The 26,915-nt window shown below is 40.0% G+C and overlaps 1 protein-coding gene across 3 annotated transcripts in view; it reads left to right on the forward strand.

Moving 5' to 3' along the window:
• ZNF423 (zinc finger protein 423) overlaps positions 1-26,915 on the forward strand; it is a 228,958-nt gene that overhangs the window by 134,584 nt on the left and 67,459 nt on the right. For all 3 annotated transcript variants that reach the window (XM_027685020.1, XM_027685021.1, XM_027685022.1), the window contains one exon: positions 6,584-6,668. In XM_027685020.1, coding sequence (XP_027540821.1) covers positions 6,584-6,668 — 85 coding nt within the window. The remainder of the gene's footprint in view (positions 1-6,583; positions 6,669-26,915) is intronic.

Here is a 26,915-nt window from a genome sequence, read left to right on the forward strand (position 1 = left end):
GCTGAACTTAAAATGTTTGAGGAATAAAATGTAGACCTTCAATGTGAGAACTGATCTGTTTTGATTTTTTTTTTTAAACCGTCACACTGTTACTTTCTCAAATTACTTGTGGTAGTAAAAAACCCAACAAAACAGGAGGAAAGATAGAGCGATGCACATAGAAAAATTAAAAGTTGTTCAGCCTCGCAGGGTCCTTGATTCCTAGTGGCAGCACATCAGATTTTTTACCATAGAACTGCCCTAGATTTAGCAACAAAAAGCTAAAGCACTTGAACAGTGGACATTGAGTTTGTCCATGAGCTCTGATTCTACTGAACTGGCAGATCTGGAAAAGCTGGGGCAATTTAATGAGAAAAGGAGATGCTGAGTACCCAAAACAACAAAAAAAAATCTAATCTGTCATATGTGAGGAAGGAGATTATTTTTTACTAGGGAAATAAAAATGAACAGGAGGATACAGGAACTTCTGAGGAAAAATGTAATGAATTCCACCCTACGCCCCAAATTCTCGCTAAAGAGCTTGTCCTTATGAATGTCTGTCAGAGCGAATGGTTTGAGGTTACTTGGATGTCTGTGTGCATACATGTGTGCATGCATGTATGTGTGTACGATTTTAAAAGAACCTGCTTCATGGCCCTTCGGTAAGTTTAGTTTTCTTAGCAAATCTGGACATTGTTGTCTAATGCAGATTACATATAAGTGTGCTGTCCTTGGCTGTTCACAGATAGCCTGCTTTCCCATTTCTTCGCTTACAAGTTATTTGGGAACATGCAGATCCAAGTAAGGTTCCAGAAGCCTACTCAGGAGATTAATATCATTTGCAGTTTATAGTCTTTTAAAATTATTTGTTGACGTTTTGGTTCAAGAATGGGCCAAGTCAGTCCTTCCTCTGTCAGGAACAGATGGAATGAGAAGTGGATTTTGGAAATCTTCTCAGGAGACCAACAGCAGACACATCTGAGTATTGATATCATCTGACATTTTTAATTAAACATGATGGGGTGAGATTTTCAAAAGTATCTAAGGAAATTAGGCACCCAACTCCTAATGAATAATTCCAGCCGTAGATGCCTGTTTATGTCAATCTGCTAATTAAAGCACCCATAAACACATCTTACTGAATTAAAAGAACCTGAAAATACCATTCAACTAGAACACCAGAGGCTCAGTAAGTAAAAGGAAACCCTAAGTATGTGCTGAGGATGTAGGCTGAGATGCCTCCAGCAGAGCTGGTGCAGGCTGTGTCCCGGCAGGACGTGTCAGCTCTGGCCAAACTGGGCTGTGCAGGGGCACACTGGCACTGTCTCAATGCCCTGACCCAGGCTCCTGAGACAATCCCACAGAAAGTTTAATTTCGTTTGTATTTTTTTCTCTGTTAGTAAAACAACTGGATATTTTTCCCTCTGGGTGTGGTGAATTTGTGACTAAACCTCCAGGCACACACACCTGCTTTTGCAGAAGAATAAGAAATGGAAATATCCCTCCTTTGGTGTGATACCTTCTGAGAGTTCAGCTGAGGCTCTTGCTAGGTCATTGTCCTTCCTCCTCCTCCTAAGGCCTTTATTTCCTTCTAAATTCTTTAAAAACACCTCTGTTATCCTAGGTAGGACACTATTGCTATGCCTGTAGCCTACAGTATTACCTTTTCCTTCCTATGAGCTGGCAGAACACATTACCATTTTCTGTCTTATTTCTTGCTTTAACTCTTTCCATTCAGTGACAGCTTCCATACTTGTTCTCTCAGGGAAAGTTTTAAGCTCTTCAATAAGGTAAATGCTTTGGATTTCATCCCATGAGGAAAGTTCTGAGCTCCTTTGAAGAAGATAATGAAAAGTAGCATTTGTGACGATGGCAAATGGTACCTTCAACCTGTGTCTATGGCCTGCACATATGCTAATATCAGAGACCTTTGTGGTATGCATCCCAGGAACAGATATATTGTTATTAGGAATAATTCATTATCTTAGCCTTCATTATAGGTACAAGACCTGAATTCTGATATCAGTTCACTTGAAAACTATTGGTGTTTCACTCAGGTTTCTTAAGGCAATGAGTGCCCTTTGTGTCTGCCTGGTACAGGGATTTTCAAAGAATTATACTGCCTTTTAAATGGTGATATATCTCTGTATTTCAAGAACAGCATTTACTTAAGTTCATTGGCTTCATAGCAAAGCTAAGCAAGTTGAACACGATCTCTCTTGTCATCTTGTAATGTGCTGTGCACAGGTAAAATACCACTTTACTGGAGCATTGTTTAGCACAAAGTGCATGTAATCTGCACATGTCCAGAGAAGAGCTACTTCTCTCCACTTCTCGAGCACTTCTACATTTCTTTTTTCAACCACCTTATTGATTTTTCTTTCTTAAATGGAGAAACAGTTGAAGATTAGGACGAGGTACAGTCAGAAGGAAAATATAGGTAGATTAGATTTTTAGAAAGGAAGAAAATAAATATTAGCCCTTGGTGAACAAAGAATATTCAGGAAGAAAAAAAGAGAGCAGGAGAAACTGAACAATTCCTTTTTATTTAAGTTTATATATGTGTGCAAGTGGATATAGAACCACAAAGGAAGTATGACTATTTTGTTATATTTTGGTTTGATTTTTTACTATTGAATTATTTGAGATTTTATTCTGAAAATCGGTTGGAGACAACTAAATGAGTATTGAAAACCACTCAGAATTGCTTGGCAGTTTTGGAGTTTGGTTCTTTTTTATCCATAAGAATGAAAGAAAAGACATAACTCTTGAAAATCCTACTGCATTCTGTCTTCCTCGTACATTTTAGAAGGCAAAGAAAGGGGAAGAAATATCTGGGAATTGATCACTTTTGTTACTGGATGCCTACCTAGGATCCAGTCATGTTGGTCAATAAGACAGATTCCCAGGCAGGCCAAGTTTTTGCCTTGTGCATATGGCAGCAGCCACTTTGGAGGATTTGTTTTTAGGAGATTTTAATTGAAGTCAATACTCTTCTGTAAGAAGCATCACTAGGAGGAATCAATAAAATACATCTTAGTAGTAAAAGATTGCTCTAACATCAATTTGTGTTTAATTCTTATAGTTTTACATGAGCTCTTCTGTTTGGATAGGACTAAAAAGTCTTTTTTTCAGATGAGCATCACTAGTAGAGGTACCATTCAGTATCTGACACATGTATAGTTCAAGACCGTTTTTCATTCTATTAAGATCTCATCAGAGGTAATGCTTTCCTATTTTTCTGAACTTATTTCTGTGCATGACACCTTCAGTTTTAAATACATTTTATTAATTCCTTTTCACATCCTTTTCTAGAGGAATATGCATATCTCAAGAAACATAACCAGTTGTTTAGTATTGAGATTTCTCATTTCCCAATACTGGACACAGTCACATTTCAAGCAGTTCTTTCTCTTATACAGATTTACCCTTATTTTGTACCACAGGTATCAGGAGCAGTGCTTGTTTAACGTTGACAATGACAAATGCTTAGACTTCAGTTAAGTTTTCATCTTGAATGGTGTTGCTATTTTTAGCCCACCTAGGTTATTTGGACTGAAGAGGCAAAGGAGGCAGCGTAGAAAGTTGGAAGAATGAACTCTATTGTGTTCCTTTACTCAGTTCCTTTTCTCCTGCACACTTTCTTGGACTCAATTCCTCCTCTTTGTTCTCCCCCACACCCCTTCTCTTCCCTTGTAAATCCACTTGAATGGAGGAATATTTTCTTTGTAGAACAGGAAACCATTTCCAGATTTAAAGGAGGATAGTCTGGAAAACCCAGGAGAACAATAGATACTTCAGAAAAGAAAACAGAACCCTCTGTTGTTATTACTACGATTTTGTGCCAAGACTAGAATTAAATATCTTGATTTAATAGAGATTGAGCTCTCAGCTTAAGGCCTGCTCATCTGGTCTCTTCTGTCATCTAGGTGCCATCACCACACTCCTCAGTGTGGGCATCTTTGTTGTCATGGCTTGTGAAGATAAAACTTTAGAAAAGGATAACTGATACATTGATAATGTTCACAAAGCAGCAAAATGGTAGTAGAAGACCATATTTGGTACCCCAACTAATACAGCCTTGTATTAAAACTAATGCTTCCCATTTACTGATAATAAAAGTATGTTTTGTGACATTCTTTTAAAGACAGTTATTAATGAGCCAAAAAATCAGCTCTTCCTCCTCTTGCATGTACATTTGGGTGCTAATCTGGCTGTAGTTGTTTTGAGACCTGTCTGAGGCTGTTTATTAACCTCACTTCATATCAAGTGGGGTGCCCTGTCACCGGAGGCATCACCTTGGTTGAGATGCTCTTTTACATACATGGTCTCAATTGAGGCTGAAGGTAAAATACTCAGAGAAAGCCTGAAATCTGCCATCTTCTTTGAAGGGTGGTCATGCTAAGCAGGATGTTTTATAAGTTTGTGAAATGGTGTGGAGGAGTTTGCACTGGGTCTGTGGATAAACAAAGACATGCTGTCTCCAGATCTGTTAGTAAGTAGCTTTCAGAAGCACCGAATCAATTAAAAAAATGATTCAATTGTCTGTGTTTAATATAACTTTAAAGGTTTGAAATAGAGTCAGGCTGAAACATTGTCCTCCTTAGCTAGTTACTTAGGGAACCCTCATAACGGAGATAAGCGTTGGACAAGGCACAAAACTTAGCTTTGAAGTTTTAAAGAAGAGGAAGGTTTCAAGTTTTAAATGTGACCACATGAATCAGTCACTGCCCAATCCCATTTTTCTCTTCCAAGGTTTTTTGTGTTTTATTTTGTTTTTAAAGTTAGGAGCCCTCAGCATGTGTATGCCAGTGTGTTTGAGAGGTCATGTGTACGTATGTGTGCTGTACTTGTCTGCCAGAATAGATTCCCCAGAAAGAGTGCTGCAGAAATCCAGCTGCTTTTCCATTAACAGCCTTGATTTCCGAATGGACTCCAGGAGGATACTTTCTTGAGCTGCCTAGGGATAACTAGCCAATCCAAACTATTTCCTTTTATGTGGTTGGCTGTGTCAGCTTTCAGCCAATGGAGTATAGCCTTCTGCCTATTATCATGTTAATCACCCATTGTTATTTTAGCCTAGAAAGCCCTGCCTATGTGCAAACACACACTGTGTTCAGAATTCATGGAATACATGTAACATCCATAGACTGGTGCATTTGTTATTATGGTATTACAGCATGTTCATTAACCTCCAGCAGGCTAACTTGTTGCCATTGATGACACAGGAAGTAGTTAAGAAGCTCTTGGCAGCACCTAATTTGTTCTTTCCTCAGCAGGTGCTTGAGGAAATTGGATCCCATGTGCAGAGGGGGTGACAGCAACTCCTCTGTCTAACTCAAAACTTCTGACTTATTACTGCTGTCCTAAAAATGAGATTCTGTACATGGGTGTGGGGTGGAGGCTGTATGAAAAAGTAATGTGCATCTAAAAGTACACCAAAAATACCCACAAAATGTTTTCCTTCAAAAAAGTTCAGAGGGTGTTGCTTACTGAGTTGGGTTTCTCAGTGCTGTTGGCTTGGGATTCTCATCCATTGCTCAGCTAACTGAGTCTGTGGCCAGTGTGCTGAGATGTCATGTGTGTTCTGCTGCCGACAGCTCGAGCCATAAGGTTATGGACTGCAGGCTCCTGCTCCTGCCTAGTGGCAAGTGTTGCAGTAGGAATTATTCTCCAGAAAGAAGGAGGCACAAAAGGACCAGTTTTTCTAAATTACACATCAGAAGATGTCTATTTAGATAGCATATTCCCATGCAGTAAATGAGGTGTACATTAGACCAAAGACTCCTGCTTTGGGAAATAAGAGTTTTTGCAAGTGTACAAAAGCTTAGCCTTCATGGTTTTTGTGGGTTTGTTTTTTTTTTTTTTCTGACTTGGATGTCTAACTTGTCAACATGCATTTTAATTTCTGCAAATGGTTTCATGGATTTTTTCCTGTCATGTTGCAGAAGTACACGTACCACTGTCAATCTGAGTGCAAACCCCATTTTCCCTGTTTGAATAAATGGTTCATGTAATTGCTTCTTCACACTGTCTCCTGACTTCTGCAGCTAGGCCTCCCTGGTATGACTTTGAGATGGAGAAAATATAAACAGATTGTGCTAGGAAACACTTCTTTTGTGGTAATGCAGTTTTTCCAGGATTTCTGATGGGAGACCAATAAAAAATGCATTTTTTTTGTTCACTTCCCTATGTAACCGTAGGTGCTTTACCTACTGTGTTTTGAGTTTAATGAAAGGTGGAATTTTTTGAGAAAGTTGATCTTATTCTGAAAACAGTTATTTTTCTGTCTTTTATTTCACTCTGTGGGAATTTTACTGCAATGGGTAAATGACAGAAGCAATCTCATTATGGCTCAAGTACTCAGTCAGATTTTCAAGTACTATAATTTGAAATTTTTTAAGTTGAAATTAAATTTTTTTCCTAAAGCAGGTTGTTAATTAGAGGTTGTGTTTATGGTCCCAGAAAAGCCTGACCTGGGGATACATAAGCAAAACAGACTTCAGTGGAGGAAATTTGAAGCATGTAACATGCTATATTCATGATCACACTTGCCTTATGCTACAGTGCAGTTTTCTCTAATCTCTTTTTGGTTATTAAACAGAAAAAGACCTATCAATGCATCAAGTGCCAGATGACCTTTGAGAATGAGAGAGAGATACAAATCCATGTCGCTAACCATATGATTGGTAAGACATTCTTTACACTAGGCCACTCATTGGCTGCTTATTTTTTGCTACTCTTTGAAATTCACTATTTGAATAATTTGTTAATATTCATGCTGTAATTTATTTTTTTATTTTTCAAGGAAAATGATTTTGATGTAATGATTCTTCACTTCAAAGCTTTTTAAATATGTGGTTATAAAAGTGTTACTGCTGAGTTTTTTTTCCTTATCCTTTTCAGTCCTCATGTAGCATTTTCATTTATATTAAAATCAAACTTTTGACGGTATCTTCCATTTGATAGCATAAATTTCTCTCTATCTGTGTAAAAAGTACTTGCCAGTTGTCAACCACTTAGGAGCAATTATGTTTCAATTTTGTATGTCATGACATTGAATAGATGTAACTGCTAGCATTTTCCCAGCTAAGTGTGGTGAATTCCTGTGGAACATTGTCAAAACAAAACATTTAGAGAGTTATTTCAGTGGGGTTTTTTTCTTTTTCCAACAATTCTGGACTTCAGGAAGTTCAACTTTTCAGATATACAAATGTTTTAAAATTCAGTGCTTTCTGCCTTCTCCTACAGTCCTGTTGCAGGAGTTGGTAAAAGCGTTATTGTAATCTGATGGGTTGTATTTCTGCTACAGCTGTATGATTGCTTTTCTGATGAACAGAAAGAAAGGATTTTTCATGCCTGTACAGATGTTATAAATATATGTGTTGGCCCAAGAGGTCAGTTTATTTTGATGCATAGACCACAAGGAGTTATTTACGCATACCCCTGTAGGCATACAGGGTGAGACCCTTCAAGGACCCTACAGTGCTCTCCATGTGTCTCGTACCTTCACATGCAGCATTTATCTCCCATAAGCCTAATGGCTTTCCTTCAACAATTTTACATTTAGGAAATTATTCTCCCATCAATTCAAGTTGTAACTCCTATTAGCTTTGAAGTGGATTATGCATAAATACTAGAAAGAGAGAGAAATGTGGACTGACAGTCTTCAAACCCTAACACCCAAATGAAAAGTATGCATGTCAGTCACAATAATTTTCATTCAAGACCCAGGCAGGAGTTTTAAGTTAATGTCAAGCAGGTTAAGATGAAGATGTCTAAAAATGTTTGCTTTTGTAGCAGGTGCTAATGTAATCTCTTGTTTGCAAGCTTGAAGAGTGAGTTCCTTATTAATTGGACCATAGTGATTTCATGTAGCTCCCCCCTAGATTTTTTTTTAAGAAAGAAGTCCTTAGGCAAGCTTAGCACTTGTTTCAACTTAATTTGTGATCCAGTACCTAACAAATGATTTTCAAATACAAAGATCTTGAAACGCTGAGTGAAGGTTCTGCCTGATTTAAGAGGGGAATCATTTTTCCTTTTGGAAAGATATAATTTTTTCATTTTCCAGTAACTGATGCGTGTGGTTTATATATGTAGGTCCTCAAATGAGTGCTGTCTGGAATCATACAGAATGATCTACATGACCTTACAAGGTTCACTATTAGTACTATTGGAAAACAACAGGCTGAGAAAAACGTGGTGCTGCTATTCATGAAAACTGTTTCAAGGAACATTGTTTCCTTGAAGCTGTACATAAGTTATTATACATATTTGGAAGAACTCTGTAAAAATACAAAGGTGCATATGGACCCAGTTCTCTACACCTAGGACATTGTAAATACCAGGACATGATAAGAAAATGTGTGATTATTCCTTGTGGTGTCATGTCTTCATGTTACTTTGCTGAGGTATGGTCTGAGAATGTTCATTAAGTTCAGGTCATCACTTCTTTTAATAGTGCAGTTTAGGAAAGAGAACAGTATAGAAACCTGAAATAGCCAAGATTCCTCCCACTCTGGTTGTCTTGATTCACAAGGCACTTGGGACCCCTCTCCTTCAGGACATGCAAGTGCTTCGGAAAAGGCGTTGCCAGTGAGTTTGCTCACTTGTATTTGTTGGTATTTGTTCTTTACTGGGGAATGCTGAAGGGAAAAGAAGAGGCTAGATGTCACCATTTCTCCAGTAATAAATGCTGTGCAGATTTTTGGTGTTAATTTGCGTAGTTCTAAGTCGGTAATAGTAAGGAGAGTGTTGGACTGCCTCTTGGGCTTGCTCCTGTGCCCTTTGATCACAGCCTGAGAGCCTTGTTCCCTTGTTCAGGCCTCAGGAGAGACATGCCTCCTTTTACTGCTCAGACTGGTTTCTCACTTATAAAATAAGGGGTGCAAGAGTTTCCCTTCTCTGTGTTAGATCAAGTCTAGCCAGATGGGCAGTGAGAGACAGAAGCCAGTAGAGCTGTTTCTGCAGCCCAGGTCTGTTTCACAGGGATTTTTAATGTCATCGTCAATATAAGATCTACAGAGGAGAATTTGTTAGTGCTGGGTGGACACTGAGATTGCAGGGTGAACATATAGGAGTTTGGGGGACAGGTGGAGCTTGTTCTCAGACTGTGTGTCCTCAGGAGCTTAGGGCTGGCCTTATCTCAATAAACTTGTATCTGTCTGAAGTTCATGTGTCTGGTTTAATATAGTCATTGAGATGCTGTCTGGGGAAAATGAATGATTGATACCAATCTAAGATAAGAGTTTGACTAGGATAAGCATTTCCAGGGAGAGATTTTTATCTCTCTTTTGAATTTGAGGTGAGCCAAGACAATGAAGTTGGCCTTGACATGTAATTTTTAGGTAAAAAAATCCCTTGGCTTTGATAATCCAAGTCCTCTCAGCAGCACTTTCTTCTCATACTTTGAGAAACACAAAATCAATAGTTGAGATATCCTAAGCACTTGCTTACCATTTTATTCTGCTCAAGTGACTGTCAACAAAGGAATCCCTGCTCCGTAGCAGTTATACCTGTTAAGTATGTGTCCATAATATGATTAAAGAATTCCGTTATTTCTGACATTATAGTCTTAAAAACTGCTTCCAGTTAAGTTGGCTGTGCCTCCCTCTTCAACCTCTCAGCTCCTCAGCCTGGAGTCAGAGGCCCTGTTCATAATTCATAGAGGTAGGGGGGTTTATTTTTTTCAAAGCTTATGCAGGGAATTTCCAGTGCTACTCCCACACACTGCTTTGAAAAATTACCCTTCTGCGCTCTAGCCCTTCATATCCTGTGCACAAACACAGAGGAGGCACATTGGGTCCTGCACAGGGTCCCCAGGGAAGGAGCAGGCTGGATACATCCCCAGAGAAGGGAAACGGGAGATGTTTGTTTCACTGGGGCCGGTAGAAGGGCTCTGTGCAGCAGAACAGACCTCCTCAGCTGGGGTTAGCCAGGAAGGAATCTGTTTAGGAAGCTTTTCAGCTGGTGGAAGGGGGGCTGTTCTGGTTGGAATTTTTAGAGAGCAGTGGTCTTTGAAACATTGCACCGATTGGGGCTCCTTTGAAACATTTCCATGCCCACAGAAAGGGGATCCCCCTTTGAAACATTTACAGGCATTGGGGAGTCCACCTGGGACTATATCAAAAACTTTCAGTAGTTCTTGCAGCCTCTGTACTTGCTTACCTCCTGTTGCGCTGACCTGGCAATGTTTAAAGCTTCTCCCCCTCATCTCCCCACCTACCACTGCCTCTGATGTGCCGTCTCTATTAGATGCAGGGGAGGATGGGCGTTTGTGGCCGTGGGCTCTACGGGGGGCACTGAGCAGCCATGGCAGCAGCCAGAAGTGTGGAAATCTGTCAGTGCAGCCTCTCCCCAGTGGCTGGGGGAGCCATGGAACTTCAGTCTCCATCACGGGGTCACCGCTGAGTCCCCATGGCAAATGAGCAGTGACTGCTCCCATTGTGCACTGCCAAGGGAAACCCGCTCAGAGCCCTGCACAGGGACATAAGGATTACACCCAGGGTTTTCCTGTTGGGTTTTTGCAGCTGTGCTATTCCCACAGCCAGGCTGGGTGGCCTAATTAATATTTTTCAGGGTGCACAAAATTCCACAGACTTGTTCTCCAAGTGGGTCAGCTCACCCAGGATCAAGGGGAAGCACATTTGGATCCCTGCTGGAGTTCTCAGCTGTTTTGATAAGAGAAGTGACCATAGCAGTACTTCTCTTTACCTCTATTAGATGGGGGATGTTTTCCATTTAATGTTCAGAGAAGATGAGCAACTGTCCCAACCCTTCTTTTTCCCATTCTTTCCTGGCAAACACGCACAGGAAACTCAACTGGGGCTCGGTTAGTGCTGGAACAGGAAAAATAATGATTCCTGGTTTGTGCTCTAACACTGGGATTGCTCTAACATTCTTTCTGGCTCTGGCTCCGAAGGAATGCAAACGTTAATGGGGTCGTGGGAGGCTGTCTGAGTCCTTGGAGATCAGCAGAGCCCTGCCCTTGTGCTGCTTCTGTCCTTACCTGTGCCATTGCCAGTGCTCCCAGTCCAGATTCCCGTATGAACACTGGTGAGCAGCAAGGGAGGGAGGGGCCAGGCTGGATGTGCTGCAGTGTGTGCGATGATAAGCATGAGGCCCTGCCTGTGCTTTGGGAGCCACTGGGGACGAAAGGGAGTGCTGAAGGGAAAGCTTCCAGAATTCGCAACGAGATTGTTCCGTGGCCTGGTTCTTGAACTGCAGCCTGGACAAATACCTCTCTGTTTGATGTGATGGGGACAAGCAGGTTAAGCACTGGTGTTTGGAGCAACGGGGAGAGTTTTCGGAGTACTGCCCTAAGCCATGGCATATCGTACATTGTATGTAGCACAGGACTCCCAAGGATCTTAATTACCTTTCCTGCCCTTGGAGATCATGTTTCAAGTTCTGGAAACACTCTGCCAGACTTAAACACAAAGAGGAGGGGAAACATCCATCCACAGTTACATTTCTTTCAAATGCATACCAATTTTTTAAACAAAAAAATGACCACCTATAGGTTTGTTATTTTGTTAACATTTTAAAATAACATAATATTTAAAAATAATGAATTCAGTTATAAGAGGCCAAACTGAATTAATAAAGACAGAAATAATTTTCTAAAAAGCAGCAATTTAGAAGGTTGGTTTTATGTTTGGAAGAATTAGCAGTTGATACCAAGCTCAGTCACTAAGATGAAACCAGCACAGGGGTGAAGGAGTTGAGATAGTATTCAAAATCAAGCATAAATTCATATATTCCCAGTTATGTTTTCCTCTTCTGTTTAAAAATTGAAGCAAACAGTTTTTTCTTTTGATTTATGTTTCATAGTTTTTAAAAATTCAGGTCTTAACAAAATTGCTAATTTATATATTATATGAATAAAAATTCAGACTCATTTTGGATGGTCTTGAATTTCCCCCTGTCACAGTAGATTCTGAGTGCGTGACTGTGTGACAAGGATGTAGGTAAGCATCATTTTTGCAGAAATTACTTTTATACATGTAAAGAGACTAGCCCTGGGTACCTCTGATGAGGATGGGAAGCACTTCTGATACTCAGGCCTGATCTGGTGAAGCACTTTGTTCCTCTTTCTCATTGAGTTGAGGACAGCTAACACTTTTCAGAATCTCTCTTGTAATAAAACATGTTTTATTTTATGTGAAATAAATGTTGTCAATATTGGAAGAAGGGCATCTCTAATTCTTGTAAAATTTGTATTTTTTTCCTGCAGGTTTTGTTTCACACAGTACTTGAATTCCAACTGATTTAAAATTTAAGGATGCTATTCGTGTTCTAGAAATGACTGGATGTGGCACTTAGTGGCACAGTCTAGTTGACAAGGTGATCAGTCAAAGGTTGGATTCGATGATCTCGGAGGTCTTTTCTGTTCTGAATGGTTCTGTGATTCTGTTTGGTAACATACTGTCGTGACTTTGTGTCCTGAGACAAAACTGTTCAGTTCTTGAGGGGAACTCTTCAGGTCTAAGCACTGCTGTTAGTTAAAGCGTGTACATCATAGCAATGATGATGACATTGTAAAGCTCTATCTTGGTAATAGCTTTCAGGCATTAAGGCAAATAAAAATGTGCCAGATTGTTTTTGAAGCATTACTTGCAAATTATCAACAGGAACATATTTCTGAACTCAACAGCTGAATGTGTGAATTAATTATGGACACATTAGGAACTCAGAAATGTTTTTTTAACTTAGATGTTTGTAAAGCATATTCCAAATAATTGCTCTTTTAATGCAGAAATGAAGGTACAACCTTCATATATTTACTCAGAGCTTGCTTCAGTATCCAGTTCGACGTGGACTTGCTTTAATAAAGAATATGTACTAGACTTTCATTTTACAGTGTCTGCCTATTGTCAAAGACTGATTTTTTTTTTAAAAGCAAAGTGTACTTACCTTAAGAGATGAAGAACATACATGATGTCTCCACATGCCCATGAGAGCCTTAATCCCAGGGAGTGAAAGTGCTGTGGGATGGCTGGAGTCCTGTTGGTGCTGCCACAGGAGACTTTGCCCAGATCGCTGCTGGCTCGGGCTCTTGGGCAGAGGGATCTGCTCGTGTCAATAAGGTCCTCCTGGTATTTTGTCCAACTCTAAGCCCTGGTTTGGTATTCTTGTGTTCATTACTTTTAGCATTAACCACTTGTAGAAGTAAATAAATGTTGTAATTAGTATAATGTATTTAAGGCCAGAAGTGTTTCGTTTTACAAGTCACACTTTTTACCAGTGTAGTTGTCCTGAAAGCCAAGTTGCCATTGCTAACAGACAGAAGCAACACTCCCTTTAGTATAAAACAACATTGGCCCTTAATATAATCTATTACTTAATTGGTTTCTTACTTTGAAATTGGTTCCAAAACATTACATTTTTACTGTTACTTCCTTTCTAAGGCTGGAAAATTACTTATCCAAAATCTTAATAATTTTATCCAGTTATACCATGTGTATGTGGCCTCCTGCAATTGTTATCTATTCATATTTGTTCACACAAATTACTCCATTTCATGAGAATTTATTTATTTTTGCTTGTTTGTCTATCAGGAAAGAAATAACATTTCCCTCCATGTATTCATTCACATATTCCTTTTGCATTTTTCATTTCATTTACAACCTGGTAATAGTAGTTCAGTTTTCACTGACATTTTTATAGCTGCTATGACAACATTCCTGTTTTGCATGATACATACATAATCAGCTGTGATCAAAGTTTTACATTGCTTTCATTCTTTCTTAACCGTGTTAAGATTCCTTACAGCCGCCAAACTCAATTTTCATATGCAGTGATGATTACACCTGTTTAAACATTTTCCTGGTAGTTTCATATTTATTCATAAAGGGAGCAGTTGATAAAACACCTTTTCTGCAATCAGTCTGAGTTTTAAGTGTGATATTTCTTCAAAGTTATCTTTAGCAAGCACCTCAATCTAACCCCACTCTTTCAACATCAGTGTAGCAAAAAAATGCTATTTTTCAGTAAACTTAGCCCTGTGTAGAAGTAATTTTTCTGAATATGTAACTTGGTCTTCATTTTATTAATGAACCTTGAAAACTGTTGTATGTTTGTATATAAGAGTCTGCAGAGATGCTTTCTGCCTTATTCTCAGATATTTGATATGTGTGGGGCCCTATATTTCTAAGTTTACAAACAAATTTCTTAGCCAATCTTTGCTAATCTTGAATATAGAAAAGAAAGCAGGTCCTCACCATATGGGGCTTGGGTTTTCCCTGCAGATGGCAAAATGACTCTGCTTTCTGGTGGAGAGGTCAGCACCCCTCTGTGTCCTACTTTTAAGGAAAAAACTGCCAGAATGTATCTTGGGAGTGGAGGGGGGAAAACACCCACCACCATTTCTAGGTGTAGTCTTCAGACTTCATATAAGTAACGTTTTCAGGACATTGTCCTTCTCCTCATGTGGGACTAATGTCTGTATCAGTTATGTCCATAAAATCTAGGTGTTGATGATTCCTTTATGGGAACTTATTAACAGATAACAGTTTTATCTGGATAAAGTAGCTGTTATCCCCATTTCTTCTTTATTTGCCAAATGAATGTTTGGAAACATCAGGTACCGGTACTACCTTTCTTGACTGACAAGAAAGCTGTGTGCGTTTTTTTGGAAGATAGATGATACGTGAGAAGTGAATAAGGAACAAAGGATTGAATGTTTAGTGAAGCTGGAAAAACCTGTACTGGGTTAGCTAGGAATTAGCTTAGGCAGAGTTATGAAATACTCTTTTTACCTCTTTAAGGAAACTTAGACAAGGTTCCAGACTGTTTCCAGCCATAGGAAAATGAGAAAAGAATGTATATAATATTAGTAATCTGTAGTTAAATTCCTTTTCTACTGATAAAACTGTGGATTTCATTCTTTCCGAATATCTGGTTCAATACTCAGCACTTTTGAGCACTGGACCTAAAATGTTTATTTCTCTTCTTTTGATTATGGAACAACCCTCTGGTTTTGAATCAGTAAGGGTACTGGTGTGCATATGCTGTACCCTGGCTCTAGTTATCAGAGAAAAAGGGTTTATTCGTATGTTAAAGGTCCAGATTTGTACCTCCTGTTACTTGGTTGACTTCAAAGTGAGACAGTTGGCCCATTGCCTTTAATTATAGTTCAAACTCAACAGCATCCTTAACCTTGGGGAAGATTTAATCTGGTCTCCTAGAACAAGAGGTTACCAACTGACATGACCCTTAAAAATTACTTCTGTTTTGTCATAGCTGGCAAGTAAGTCAAATCAAATACAAGCCTCCCTGGATGCTCTGTCTGTTTGGGGTACTGGCACCTTTTTTTTTTTTTTTTTCATTTGTGGAGGAAAACTTTTCTATCCTGAGGTTCCTTACAGTGATCCCCATGAAGGAAGCCCTTGTAAACTATTTAAGGCTTTTACCTTTTTTTTTCTGTGTTTCCAGGCTCCTGGCACACATAAAGCCTTTGCACAATTGGTCTCTGTAGTTTGTGCCAGATGTGCTGCTTCCTTGTATAGCAAGGTTTTGTCACAGACTTCTTTTTGTTCAATTTATTAGTAACTTTTGACAGCTTTGGGCCTTTTCAAAAATCAGAAGGGTTTTAATTGAATATTTTGACTTGGCAGATTCACTGTATGGCATTTTAAAAATTACATTTCTTTAGTTAAAAATTAAAAAAATTACATTCTTATGACAGCCAATAACTACCATGTGATTGCATAGTAAACTTGAGGAAGAAGACTTCAGGCTGTCCCTGTCAGACTTCCCTGCAGTAACGTCAAAGGAACTGGCAGATCATGATTTTATAAATGAAAAAATTTTGTCCTGCCACAACTGAAAAACTCAAAGAAATCATGGGTATGAATACCATGGTCCTCAGGAGACAGAGCTCCATAGCAAGCCAAAACACCTCACTGTAATTCCATAGTTGTCTTTTTCCCCCATTTCACAGAATCATTTGGAAAAGACCTCCAAGATCATCAAGTCCAACCTTTGACTGAACACCATCTTGTCAGCTAGACAGGAGCACTGAGTGCAACATCCAGTTGTTTCTTGAACACTTCCAGATATGGTGATTCCACCACCTCCCTGGGCAGCCCCTTCCAATGCCTGACAACCCTTTCAGTGAAAAAATTCTTCCTGATGTCCAACCTAAACTTCCCCTGGCACAGCTGGAGGCCCGTTCCTCTTTTCGCTTGTTGCCTGGGAAAAGAAGCTGACCCTCACCTGGCTACAACCTCCTTCAGGGACTTGTAGAGAGTGATAAGGTCTCCTCTGAGCCTCCTTATCTCCAGGCTGAACACCCTCAGCTCCCTCAGCCGCTCCTCGTAGGATTTACTCTCTAGATCCTTTAGCAGCTCTGTTCCCTTCTCTGGACTCGCTCCAGCACCTCGATGTCTTCTTTGTCATGAGGGGCCCAGAACTGGACACACAACTCGAGTTGTGGCCTCACCAGTGCCCAGTACAGGGGGACAATCTCTGCTTTATGTTTTGTCCTGCTGGCACAAATCCAGGGACAGATGGGGTGAATGAAGTGCTGACCCCGTGGGGAGGAGCTGAGCCTTTTTGCTTCCTGTAGAATTAGGCCAAAGCCAGTTTGGTCCAGTGTTTCCTTCTTTTGCACCTCCTGAATTGGTAGAGAAAACTACAAAAAATGGTACCTGGTAGGAAGTGCATAGCACACTGCTGACATGTTTACATCCCACTTTAGTCATTCGTAGCCTACTTGGGATTTAATCCTACCTTCAGCTGCACATCATTCATCATCTGGTGGCCAGTCAAGGGCCTTAAAAATGACCAAGTCTTTTGAACATTGTATGTGTAACTGTGAAGTGTTTAGGTCTTATGATGACTTTATCCTGTTCTATATTCACTGGGAAGCTTTTTAGCATGGTTCAGGCCAGACAGATCCATAGGTTTTAGGTTTTGCTCCAAATAGAGTTTGGGTGTTTTAAAGGATCAACATCAACTAGCACCACTGGCGTGTCCTCTGCTGTTATGTTTTGCACGCATCAGATATCACGTATTATCGGGGTATGGAGAAATATTTCTTAAACCCCATGACTGTGAGTTATATCCTGGAATAAATATTGGCAACAAAAGTTAAATGATGAAACCTCATGCAATGAACAGTAACTGATTCAAGCTGGGCCGGATATAGATAGCTAAAGTCGAAGGGAAAGAAGTATTCCAGTGACATTTTCTCCTTGTTTACTTTCTAGTTAAGAAATTCTCTTTTTATCCCCCTTTTTCTAATAAAAAAAAGAAGAAGAAAAAAAAAGCATAGATCAACTTTCGATTCAGTGTTTAAAAAAAAAAGAGGATTTGGGGTGAAAAAAGGAAAGCAAAGCAACTTTCCCTTCACCTGTAAAATCTTTTAAAACTGGTAGTAGCTATGTCTTCACTTAAAGAACATCAATGGAAAGAATTTCCTTTGAAGACTAATTTCAAGGTACCCAACAATGTTTTTATTAAACCTGAATGATGAACTTTCAAGGAATGAGGAATTTAAATCATGAGATTTATTTACTTAGTTTGCTTTATATTCTATTTGAAAATCTAGATGGACAATTTTACTACAGGAATCTAACACTACAAAAATACTTGAGGTATTGGAAAAGTTAAATATGTTATTAAAGCATTATTCAAAGGAAAGATAGGTTCTTTTAATGTTTTCATTGAAACTTTTATGGATTTTTTTTTCTTGTAAGCATGTAAGCAGTGTTAATATCCACTGTCAAGGCATCTGATGTCCAGGTACCATCATACCCTTTGATTGTGGGAGATTTCTGTCCATAAGTGGTCAACTTTGGGTGTCCGAGAGTCCATGTAGAGTTGATGTGGGGAAAACTTTGTATTTTTTGAACAGCCTGTTTTGATAGCGAAATGTGCAGTTGCTTGTAAATGCTCCACTTCCAAGCAGCAAAAGTTGGTGAAGGTTAGCAGTTCTGGAGCTCAGCACAGACATTGCCTGGAAACTTTAACTACTGAGTGGTTTGTGTTTTGTGCACTACTAGTCCATGCAATCTAAACATTAGTCTGCAATTTTAAAGAAGAGACATTTGTCATGCAGGCCATGAGGCCTGATTTCAGCTAACACAAAGGTGTGGCTCTGTTACCTCTAGAACTATGACTCAATACTCCTTTATTATTATCAATTGATTGAAGTTTGATTTTTCCTTTCAGTGGAAATACTATTAGACCATAAATGTACAATGTGTAATTATATATATCTTGTATCTTTGTTCTTGTTTGAACATGACTTACTAGGAAAAGAACTCTAGAGACCCAAAATATGTATTTTAGTCAAAGAGTCTAGTCAAAGGCCTAGTCAAAGAGTTTTCCCATTTTTGTAAGGCTTAAACTGGGGAAGTGGCTGCCATTTGCAAGCTAGCAATACAGTAAAAGCACATCATTGTACAAAACATTTTATTTGGACAGCTGTATAAAAATGGCAACACACTGTGAAATCCATTAACAGCAAAACATGTTAAATTCAGCAAAATGCATCTCATGTGGAACACTGAATAAGAAATTATAGTCTGAGTTTTACTAGCTGGTTATCAGAGTCTGTCTTGAATGAAGAAAATTGAATTTTTTTTCATGTGTCTGCCTATAATAACAGTGAATGCTGTACAGTGGGTTTTGAAACTGGTGTGCACCTGTAAATTCTTGCTTCACAGACTCTTCTACAAGGTTTTCACAAATCTAAACATCTATGAGGAGCCTAAGGGGGCGGTTTTCACTCAGGCAAGTAGCTCTTACTGGCATGTTGGGTCCCACTCACACTCATTTGCATTACTGGGTTCAGAAACATTTGTAGGGGTAAGTTTTAGGGAACGTAGAAATAAGAGCTCAAACTGAGAAGAAATGGATCCTCCCCTGCCTTGTCCCTCTGCTGTACCAGCAAGGGCTGCAGTCTTGCCAACCAAGAGCAGGGACTTTGACTCATGTGGGATTTCCATGGGTGGATTTTGCTGTGCTGCATGTTGTAAGACTTTTCACGGTTAATCAATAGCATTTAAAAATTCAAAACCTCTCTTCAAAGTGTTTTGCATTTCCATTGTTTGCACTGTTTAACTATGAGATGTTGCTCATCAAGATAGGATGCCATTAAGTATTCTGGTAGAGAAAGAAAAAATGAGTTTACTCTTCCCTGGTAGAAAATGAAACAGCCATGTTAACTTTAGCTCTAATCATGAGATTAAAAGTCTAATGGGGAATAATATCATTTTCACTCTTCAAAGCCAGCATCAGTGACCTTTGGAGAGTTTTAACAGCCTAATGATTTCTAGAAGTAGCAAAACCCAGTCTTTTCCTTGACAAGGAAATGAAAAGTGGATGGAAAAAGGCAAGTGCAAGTAATCGTACGCTGGAGCAGGCTAAATGACTTTTAGTCATATTCAGTACAACTTGTGAGAGATTGTTTCCAGGTTTTATTGTCCAAGCCACTGGCTGCTATGAAGGGAGAGAAATAAATGCAAGGCAGAGCCATGGGGCTGGGGGACAGTGTGGGGACAGCCCTGCTCCTCCACCCAGCTGGCCCATGGTGGTGGCTGCTCTGACCAGCGGGGCTGAGTGTGCACACTGCTTGTCCTGAGCAGGTTTGCTGTCGTGTGGGGCTTGTTTCCTGTGTAAGAGCACTGGAATTTCTTGTTTCAGTTCCTGTTTGCCTTGTTTGTGAGCTCAGGCTGTTGCTCTTTTGCCAAGCTGGCAGCACACGGGGGGGACTTCCTGCGCAGGGGATGTAAAAGCGATTCTCTGATTCTTCCTCTGCAGCCATTGGGAGATAAAAGCCAGGACATCAGGGACTGCAAAGAGGGAGCCAAATTATATTTATAATATTAAAGTGAGTGCATTTGTGGTTTTGCCATTCTCTAGGGTTTTTCATAAGTAGAAAAACATGAATTAGCATTTTCCATTTCCATATATTGACTGGAAAAATAGCCTGCTCTCAATTAAGACCTATAGCTTTTGGGATATATGCAACAATTTTATAAAATATTTACAGCAAAATTTGCATTTTACATAGTATTACAGTTTTTCTTGTGTTTAGTAGAAAGAACTTAGGCCTAAGAAAGGAAATCCATCCAGCGTACCAAAAGGGAACTATATCTAAAATTAGATTGTTAGTATTCACAACAAGGAATGTCCAGTGCTGACTGTTACCTCCAGTAATTATCGAAGGTCACTTTTCCCCCCAGCTATTTGTTACAGCTGCTGCAAGGACCGTGCTCCCTGTGCAGAGCTATCGCTATCCCTTTAAAACTGCCTTTGGAAGCGATTGGAGCTTTGCTCTAGACAGATAAGTAGAACATTTTTTACCAAATGTAAATGCGCACTGTAAAGAACACAGCTATTTCCTGGATAATTTGCAGTTGTATATTTTATGTTAATTTCACCGAAAATATTGCACCCCTGCCAGGTTTAGTAGAGGCTCACTGTGATATGAATAATTTCTAGCGAATCTTTTTTTTTTTCTTTCTTCATTTAAGATTTGGCACCTTTTTAAGATTTTAATAATAGCAACAAGGAGGAAGATTTAGAACAAGTGAAACATTAGAGCCAAAGAAATTCACATTGAGAGCTAATGTAAAATAGCAAGAATAATTACATGGAAAACAGTTTCCACAGATGTTTTTCCTTGTAATGTAATAACTATTTACTAAACTGTTTATTTTAGGCCCTTGGTTTACAATAAAATATTTATACATGCTCTGCTGTAATAAAAAAATATTGACAAAATACTATAGAGATTTTTAAAAGACAATTAGTATTTCCCTGTCTGGAAAGTGAACACAAGAGAAGCAGTGCCAGCCCTTGCCATGCTCGTGGAGAGGAGATCTGGGGTTAGCAACAACATCCCTTTTGCATTTGTCTGTGTTCAACTCAGCTAACAGGGAGGCACTGGACTTGTGGCAATCCAGAGGGTAACTTACTGAAGAACATGAGAGCTAACACTCTAAAGACTGTGGAAACATGCTTTCCCACTTCATTGCATAAGAAAATCTTTATTCCATACCTGAGTTATACAATAAAGTAATGTCTTGTCTGAGCAAAATATCCCTGTTTTAGGAGCAGGTTTAAAGTTCAAGATGCCAGAATCCTGAATCTTGTTCTTAAAAACCGGTGTGGGACAGTGACATCTCTGAAGTAATGCCTGTGGCATGTTTATTGTTTGATCCTGACCGAGCCACATCTGTCATACAGTAATTCATAAAGTTACTCCCATGCCTATAGAGCATGTACACTGTGTTACACAAGGGTAACTGCACCTACACAGATATAGTAGTGTCTGAGGGTGCTGAAATCATAAAATCAGCAATATTGAAAGGTCTACAGATTCTGCTTTCCATACATAATCTTAAATTGTCTATTCTTCTGTTCATGAATATATAGAAGAAACTTAATTTTCAGGTGTCTATGGCCTTACCTTTTAAAATCTTGAACACAGAGTAGTATCCTATAATGAACTTCAGTTCCTGCCAGTTTCATAATGAAGGATTTATTTTTTTTCTTCAGAAGTTGTTGTACATACTTAACCCCAGAGTGCTGGCACGCAGTGACTTTAAAAAGCAGCCTCCAGAACAGAAGAGAAAATACCTTTAATTTCATGGATGCAGACCCTGCTGTTTGTGTGCATTTGAGCACCACCAACATGTTAGAGGAATCTGAAGTCTGAGTAAAGACTGCATGAACAGCCAACGTTTGGGAAGCAGGATGGTTTCAATATCTAGATATGAATCCATATTTAGCAATTCTGGCTCTACTTTCAAGTAGACAATTCCCTTGAGTTTCCAGGCTAGCAAGTTGTGAGCTTTATCATTGCAGAGGAAACAGGGTAGCTGCCTTGTGGAATGATTTGAAAAATGAATTTAAAATGTACCTATGAACCTCCTTTCTTGGTGAAACTAATAACACTCACCTGTTTAAAAATTATTGGCGTGATTAACTGTGGAGATTTTTGTCATGCTGAGCTATAACGTGCACGAAGAAAGAGCAGAGCAGAAAACAGCAAGCATGAGAACTAAAACTGAACAAAAGAGGGAGCTAAGAAATCTAAAATGCTCAGTTTTAAATCAGGAATAATCATGGTTACCAGATGCCTTTTGTTGTAAACAGACTGTTTTCCATGGTTGACTCTTACACAGGGGCCAATGCACGCGAGAGGTTTGTGAGCCTTGTACCGTGCCATGTGAAACCACCGCGTCCTGTTCCCATGGTTTGCCCTTGTAGAGCCTACCCACAACAGCTTTTGGAGAATTAAACACTGGCTTTCCCTATGCAAATCTGAATAATTTAATATCAAACTTACAATAAGAAAAAGAGATGGTGTAATATGTGCAGGGTTTTCTGTAAATTACACCAAAGTTGGGTTCTTGGCTTTTAGCCTTTGCTACCTTCCTGCCTGTGCAACATGGACATACTGTAGAGTGCTGCCAGGTTATGCAATTAGTTCAGCGCAGCTCCTTTTGAGTCATTGGTAGGGTCCAAAGCTAGCATTAAGGAAAACAAAGGAATTTGTGCTTGGAAGTCAGCATTGCTCTGTACACAAGAATTTCTTTATTTTTCAAGGACTTTTATTGTGTAAGCTAATGATTTTGTTTTTAAGTTATATTCTCAGGGGCATGGACATCCAGGATAATCGAGGATGTACTTTTAATACCAATCCTGCAATGTTAGGTCTCTGGTGGAAAAATTGGACTGACTGCAGGGCTTGAGCCTTGGATTAACCCCTGCTTGAGAAGAAGTGTTGATTTCCTGGTGCTGAATATATTTGTAAATTGATATGTTTCCTATGTGTAAATTAGTTAAAATGAAAGTAAATTAGTCAGTTCCCTTCCCACATGCATTTCAAAATGCCTCTTAGTGTTGATCACAGCAAAAGCCATTATCTCTTTTAGTAATTTGAAAACTAAGTACATCTGCCAGGGTTCTGCCCTTCATTGTCTGAGCCTCACCTGCTTGGCCCTCCCTACTTCCTCCCCCAGCTCCAGCAGCAGGCTGGGGCTCCTCTCCCTGGGAAAGCTCATCTCAGCTCACAGATCTCTCTGCAACCCAAATCAGATGGCTCTTCAACTGAAGTGGGAGTACTGCCTGGTATGTAAAGCAGAAATGAGGGATGCAATATCTGCGGGTCTGAAAGACAAGGAGGGCATCTTTTGCAATTTTGAATTGCCTTTTTTTGGCAATGGAGAGGAGTTTAGAAATTACCCACTTAAACTGGACAATGTTATTGGTACTTCTGTATGGAAAAGTAGTATTTTAAGAGAGGTAGATTAAGGAGCAGAGCAAGAAAGCACATGTAAAGGAAAACTGTGGAAGGTGTTCTTTTGAAAATTCACATGGTATGAGTTATAACACAAACCTTTTCAGACAGTCTCCAAAAACACTCACCTAGTATCCCTACCTTACCCCTGCATGTAATGAAACAACTGGCAGAGAGTATTATTTTAATAAAGCATTGGCTGTTAGTGACTTGTACTGGATCAGGAAACGAGTTCAGAGGAACAGATATTGCTGAAGAACCTGTCTCCAATTTTCCCTTGGCACTGCACTTCTAGGGTCTTTAAAGGTTTATGTATTTAACAATGCAAATCTTCATTTTAGGTTTTCATTTGCTGCTTGGGATTTTTATTAATTTTACAGTATTCATTTAAGTTGATCCAACCCTTTATATCATTTCCAGCTTGAAATATTAGTTCAGAGATAAGCTTTGTTATTAAGTGCTTAATCTTGAACACTTGTCTTATTTGGTAAGAATTATCTCTGAGAAGTAGGCAAAGAGAAGTTGACTACTGTGGTTTTAAAGCAGCTGTAACTGGAGTAGCCCAAGTACTAGCTTAAAAAGGTTGGCATCCCTTCAGTTTGCCATCACAGCAGCTGGACTTCATTAAGTGCTGGTGTTAATTACTGGGAGAGTGTTGGTTCAGTATGCAAGCAGCAACACTTGGGGTGACACAATAAGAAAAGGGTCACCTTGAAAGAGAAGCTTTTTTAAAAAAAGGCAAAGCAGGGCTGCCATTAATTTTGTAACTGCATTTAGTTCAAACTTTCCCAGCAAAAAGTGAAATAAGCACTACTGTGCAGCATTGGGGAATGGCTGAATTGTGTGCCACTGAACAGGCCAGGAAGGAAGGTAGGTGCAGTGCTGGGCCAACTTGCCCCATAATAAAGGAAGATGTTAATGTTGTATTTTCTATGCCTGTGGTGTGAAGGAGAGGGAAAATTCTTTCTGTATTCTCCAGAGTTTTCAAGCCATATGCAGTATAGTTTGAAGAGGAATTATTAATAATTTCTTATACTGTAAATAGTATTCTATAGAGAAAACCTGTTAAGGGTTTGTAGCTAAGGAAAGTTTAGGAGATGAATGTCATGGAGAATAACATAAAACATGTGGTAGCATAAAACAAGCATTTCTTGGAAATGTGTCCTAAAGCTGATGACATTCAGACAAAGTGGGCCAAGTCCAGCCCTGGTGTAAGCAGCTAGTGTTGCACCCAGCCCAGTGTCCCACCACCAAGGGAAAATTTGCCAAGGGAAAGTGAATTTTTATCTGTGTCTTTCACCTGGCAATTGTCTGGATGCAGGAGCCAGGTGCCCGGGCTGGAAAGGGTGTGTGTGAGGATGTTGGAGGAGAATTAGGTTATTACATTTCCTCCTTAATTCTTCATCAGGGCTGCTGCCTGTATTTTCTACAGAAAAATCAATGCATTCTGATTCTGTAATTTCCCATGGTGCCTCGCCGGGCGCGCGGCGTGCCGTGGGAGGTGACATATCCGGTCATGGCAGCTTGAACTCTTTTTTCCAGTGAAAGAATTCATTGGAATTTCACAACCTTTGCATGCTTTTGTGAAAACACTCATTTGTGTTTGCGCCAACCTGCTAATGGCGGATGCCGGGGCTCGCGAATCCCACCTACATTCGGTGCTCGTTATGGCATGGAATGTGCCGTTAATAATGCATCTGTGAAACTCAGCTGCGAGGGAGCCAAGTAATTATCCCACCGTAGCGTTCCCTGCTTCAGTGTCATCACAACTGGGGCTTCATTAAAAGTCCTAACAGTAGAGATGTTGTGTGGTGCAGCCTGTATATATATTTTTTCATTTAAATTATCAGCAATGCCATGGCTCAGAGGTAATTTGACTTTTTGAAACCGTGGAGCCCCTGTGAATTTCCTTCCTCCTCTCCCTCTCGCTGCAGCACCAGCTGATCAGCCCCAGAAGAACAAAAGGTTTATCTGAAGCTATGAAGCATATATTCACCAGCTTCTGGCGTCTAGATAAAAAAAAAAAAAATCAAAGTACTCCATTGAACATGTTAATACTGAGCAAAATGCACACAGCCAGACACTAAACCTTTACAGGGATTTAGGCATTTGAAAAGTGATACTCTGATCAGGTCTTGAGTTAGTTTCCTTAGCATAAAGTAAAGCAGAATCTTAAAGTAATATATGTTTTTAAATAAATGGAAAGCTTAACATTACCTCCCCCTCCCCTTTTGTTTTATTTCTTTGTCTGGTTTCTGTCAGTCAGGCAGTAACAAAATCTTGGGCAAAGGTATGCTGTAATGGAAATATTTTCCCTTTTTAATATCATATCCTTCCAACAGAAAATATAGTATGAATCTCTGGCGTAAAAATAAACAGGCATGAAGAACAAAAGCATCTGTGGCTCCTTTCAGGTCTCTGAGGGAGTTTGGGATGCTTCAAAAAATTATTAATCTGGTACTTCATTCCTCCTTGTTGTTGGGTGTTTTTTGTTTTACTGCCACTGGCTTTCCGTTTTACCATCCAGCTCCTGGGGAGGCTGGGGTGTAATGGGAGCCCTGCCAGCAGCAAACAGGACACATGGCAGTGATCTCAGCAATTTCAGGATTTGTCTGGGCTTCTCCCCACCAGCCTGATGTTGGTGGTGGCTCCTCTGGCCCCTGGGCAGCGCAGGGCCCAAGGCAGGAGCATTGCAGAAAAGGGGAGGGGTTCCCCTTGCACCCGGGAGCTCTCAACTGGCAGGGGATGGCCCAAGGCTGTGCCTGCATAGCCATCCTCTTGGATTTGGTCTGGATCTGTAGGTCCATGCTGGAGGTATTGCTCAGTAGCAGGGACTTTCCACCAAAGCCTTTCCTGTGTAACTCTTTGCCTGGCTGGTGGTTGTCCTCCTTGTAAGGCTGGGCTGTGCTCCATTGCTTTTTTGGTACAGGAGGTCTTTACCATGGGAGAGGTCTGTGCTCCCCCTTGGGGGATGTAAGGTCTTGCAAAGCTCCCACTGTTTACACCGTTTTCTATAGGGGATATGTGTTTACTGGAAACCAAGAAGAACCAGGTCCCAGCTGTGCCTAAAGAAATGGGGAAATAGGAGAAAGCCCGGGACAGGGTTCAGCTGCACCTGCCTGCTGCTGCCAGCCTCTTCCTCAGTGGTTTGAGTTCACAGAGGGCCAAAGCAGAAGAGCAGGGACCTGCTTGAGTGTAGTGGAGGATCCAGGCCAGAATGCTGCTGGGCTCCTCAGGAGCTTGGTCAGCAGGGGCTGGGCTGTTCTGGCTGTGTTCATCCCCTAGCAAATCAATTGGCTTGAGTGTGGGATGTGGTTCTTTGTGTTGAGATGTCCAGGTGGAGGGTGCATCTTCCCCTGCTTCTCCAGGTAATCACTGTTCGGATGTTACTCTTCATCAAGATAAGTTGCTTCACTTCAAGATGCATTTATCTGCAAGGCTAGAAAGAGCTGGGGCTTTCCCAGGTGCTGGCCATCACAGCAGTTGAATTAATTTCAGCAATAATATTTAGAAATACTGTTAGCAGCTGGAATTTGCAACTGGTATCTGCCATTAGTAAGAGAAGGAGTTTGTCTCTTTTAGGTGAATTTTTTTAGTTATCAGCTGAGAATTCTGATCAGTTTTCATGACTTGTTGAAAGTGGTACATGCTGGAAACACAGAAAGGTTGTCCACTA

The sequence above is a fragment of the Neopelma chrysocephalum genome, unplaced genomic scaffold, assembly GCF_003984885.1.
Source record: "Neopelma chrysocephalum unplaced genomic scaffold, ASM398488v2 Primary Assembly neopelma1_68, whole genome shotgun sequence".
Classification (NCBI taxonomy): Eukaryota; Metazoa; Chordata; class Aves; order Passeriformes; family Pipridae; genus Neopelma; species Neopelma chrysocephalum.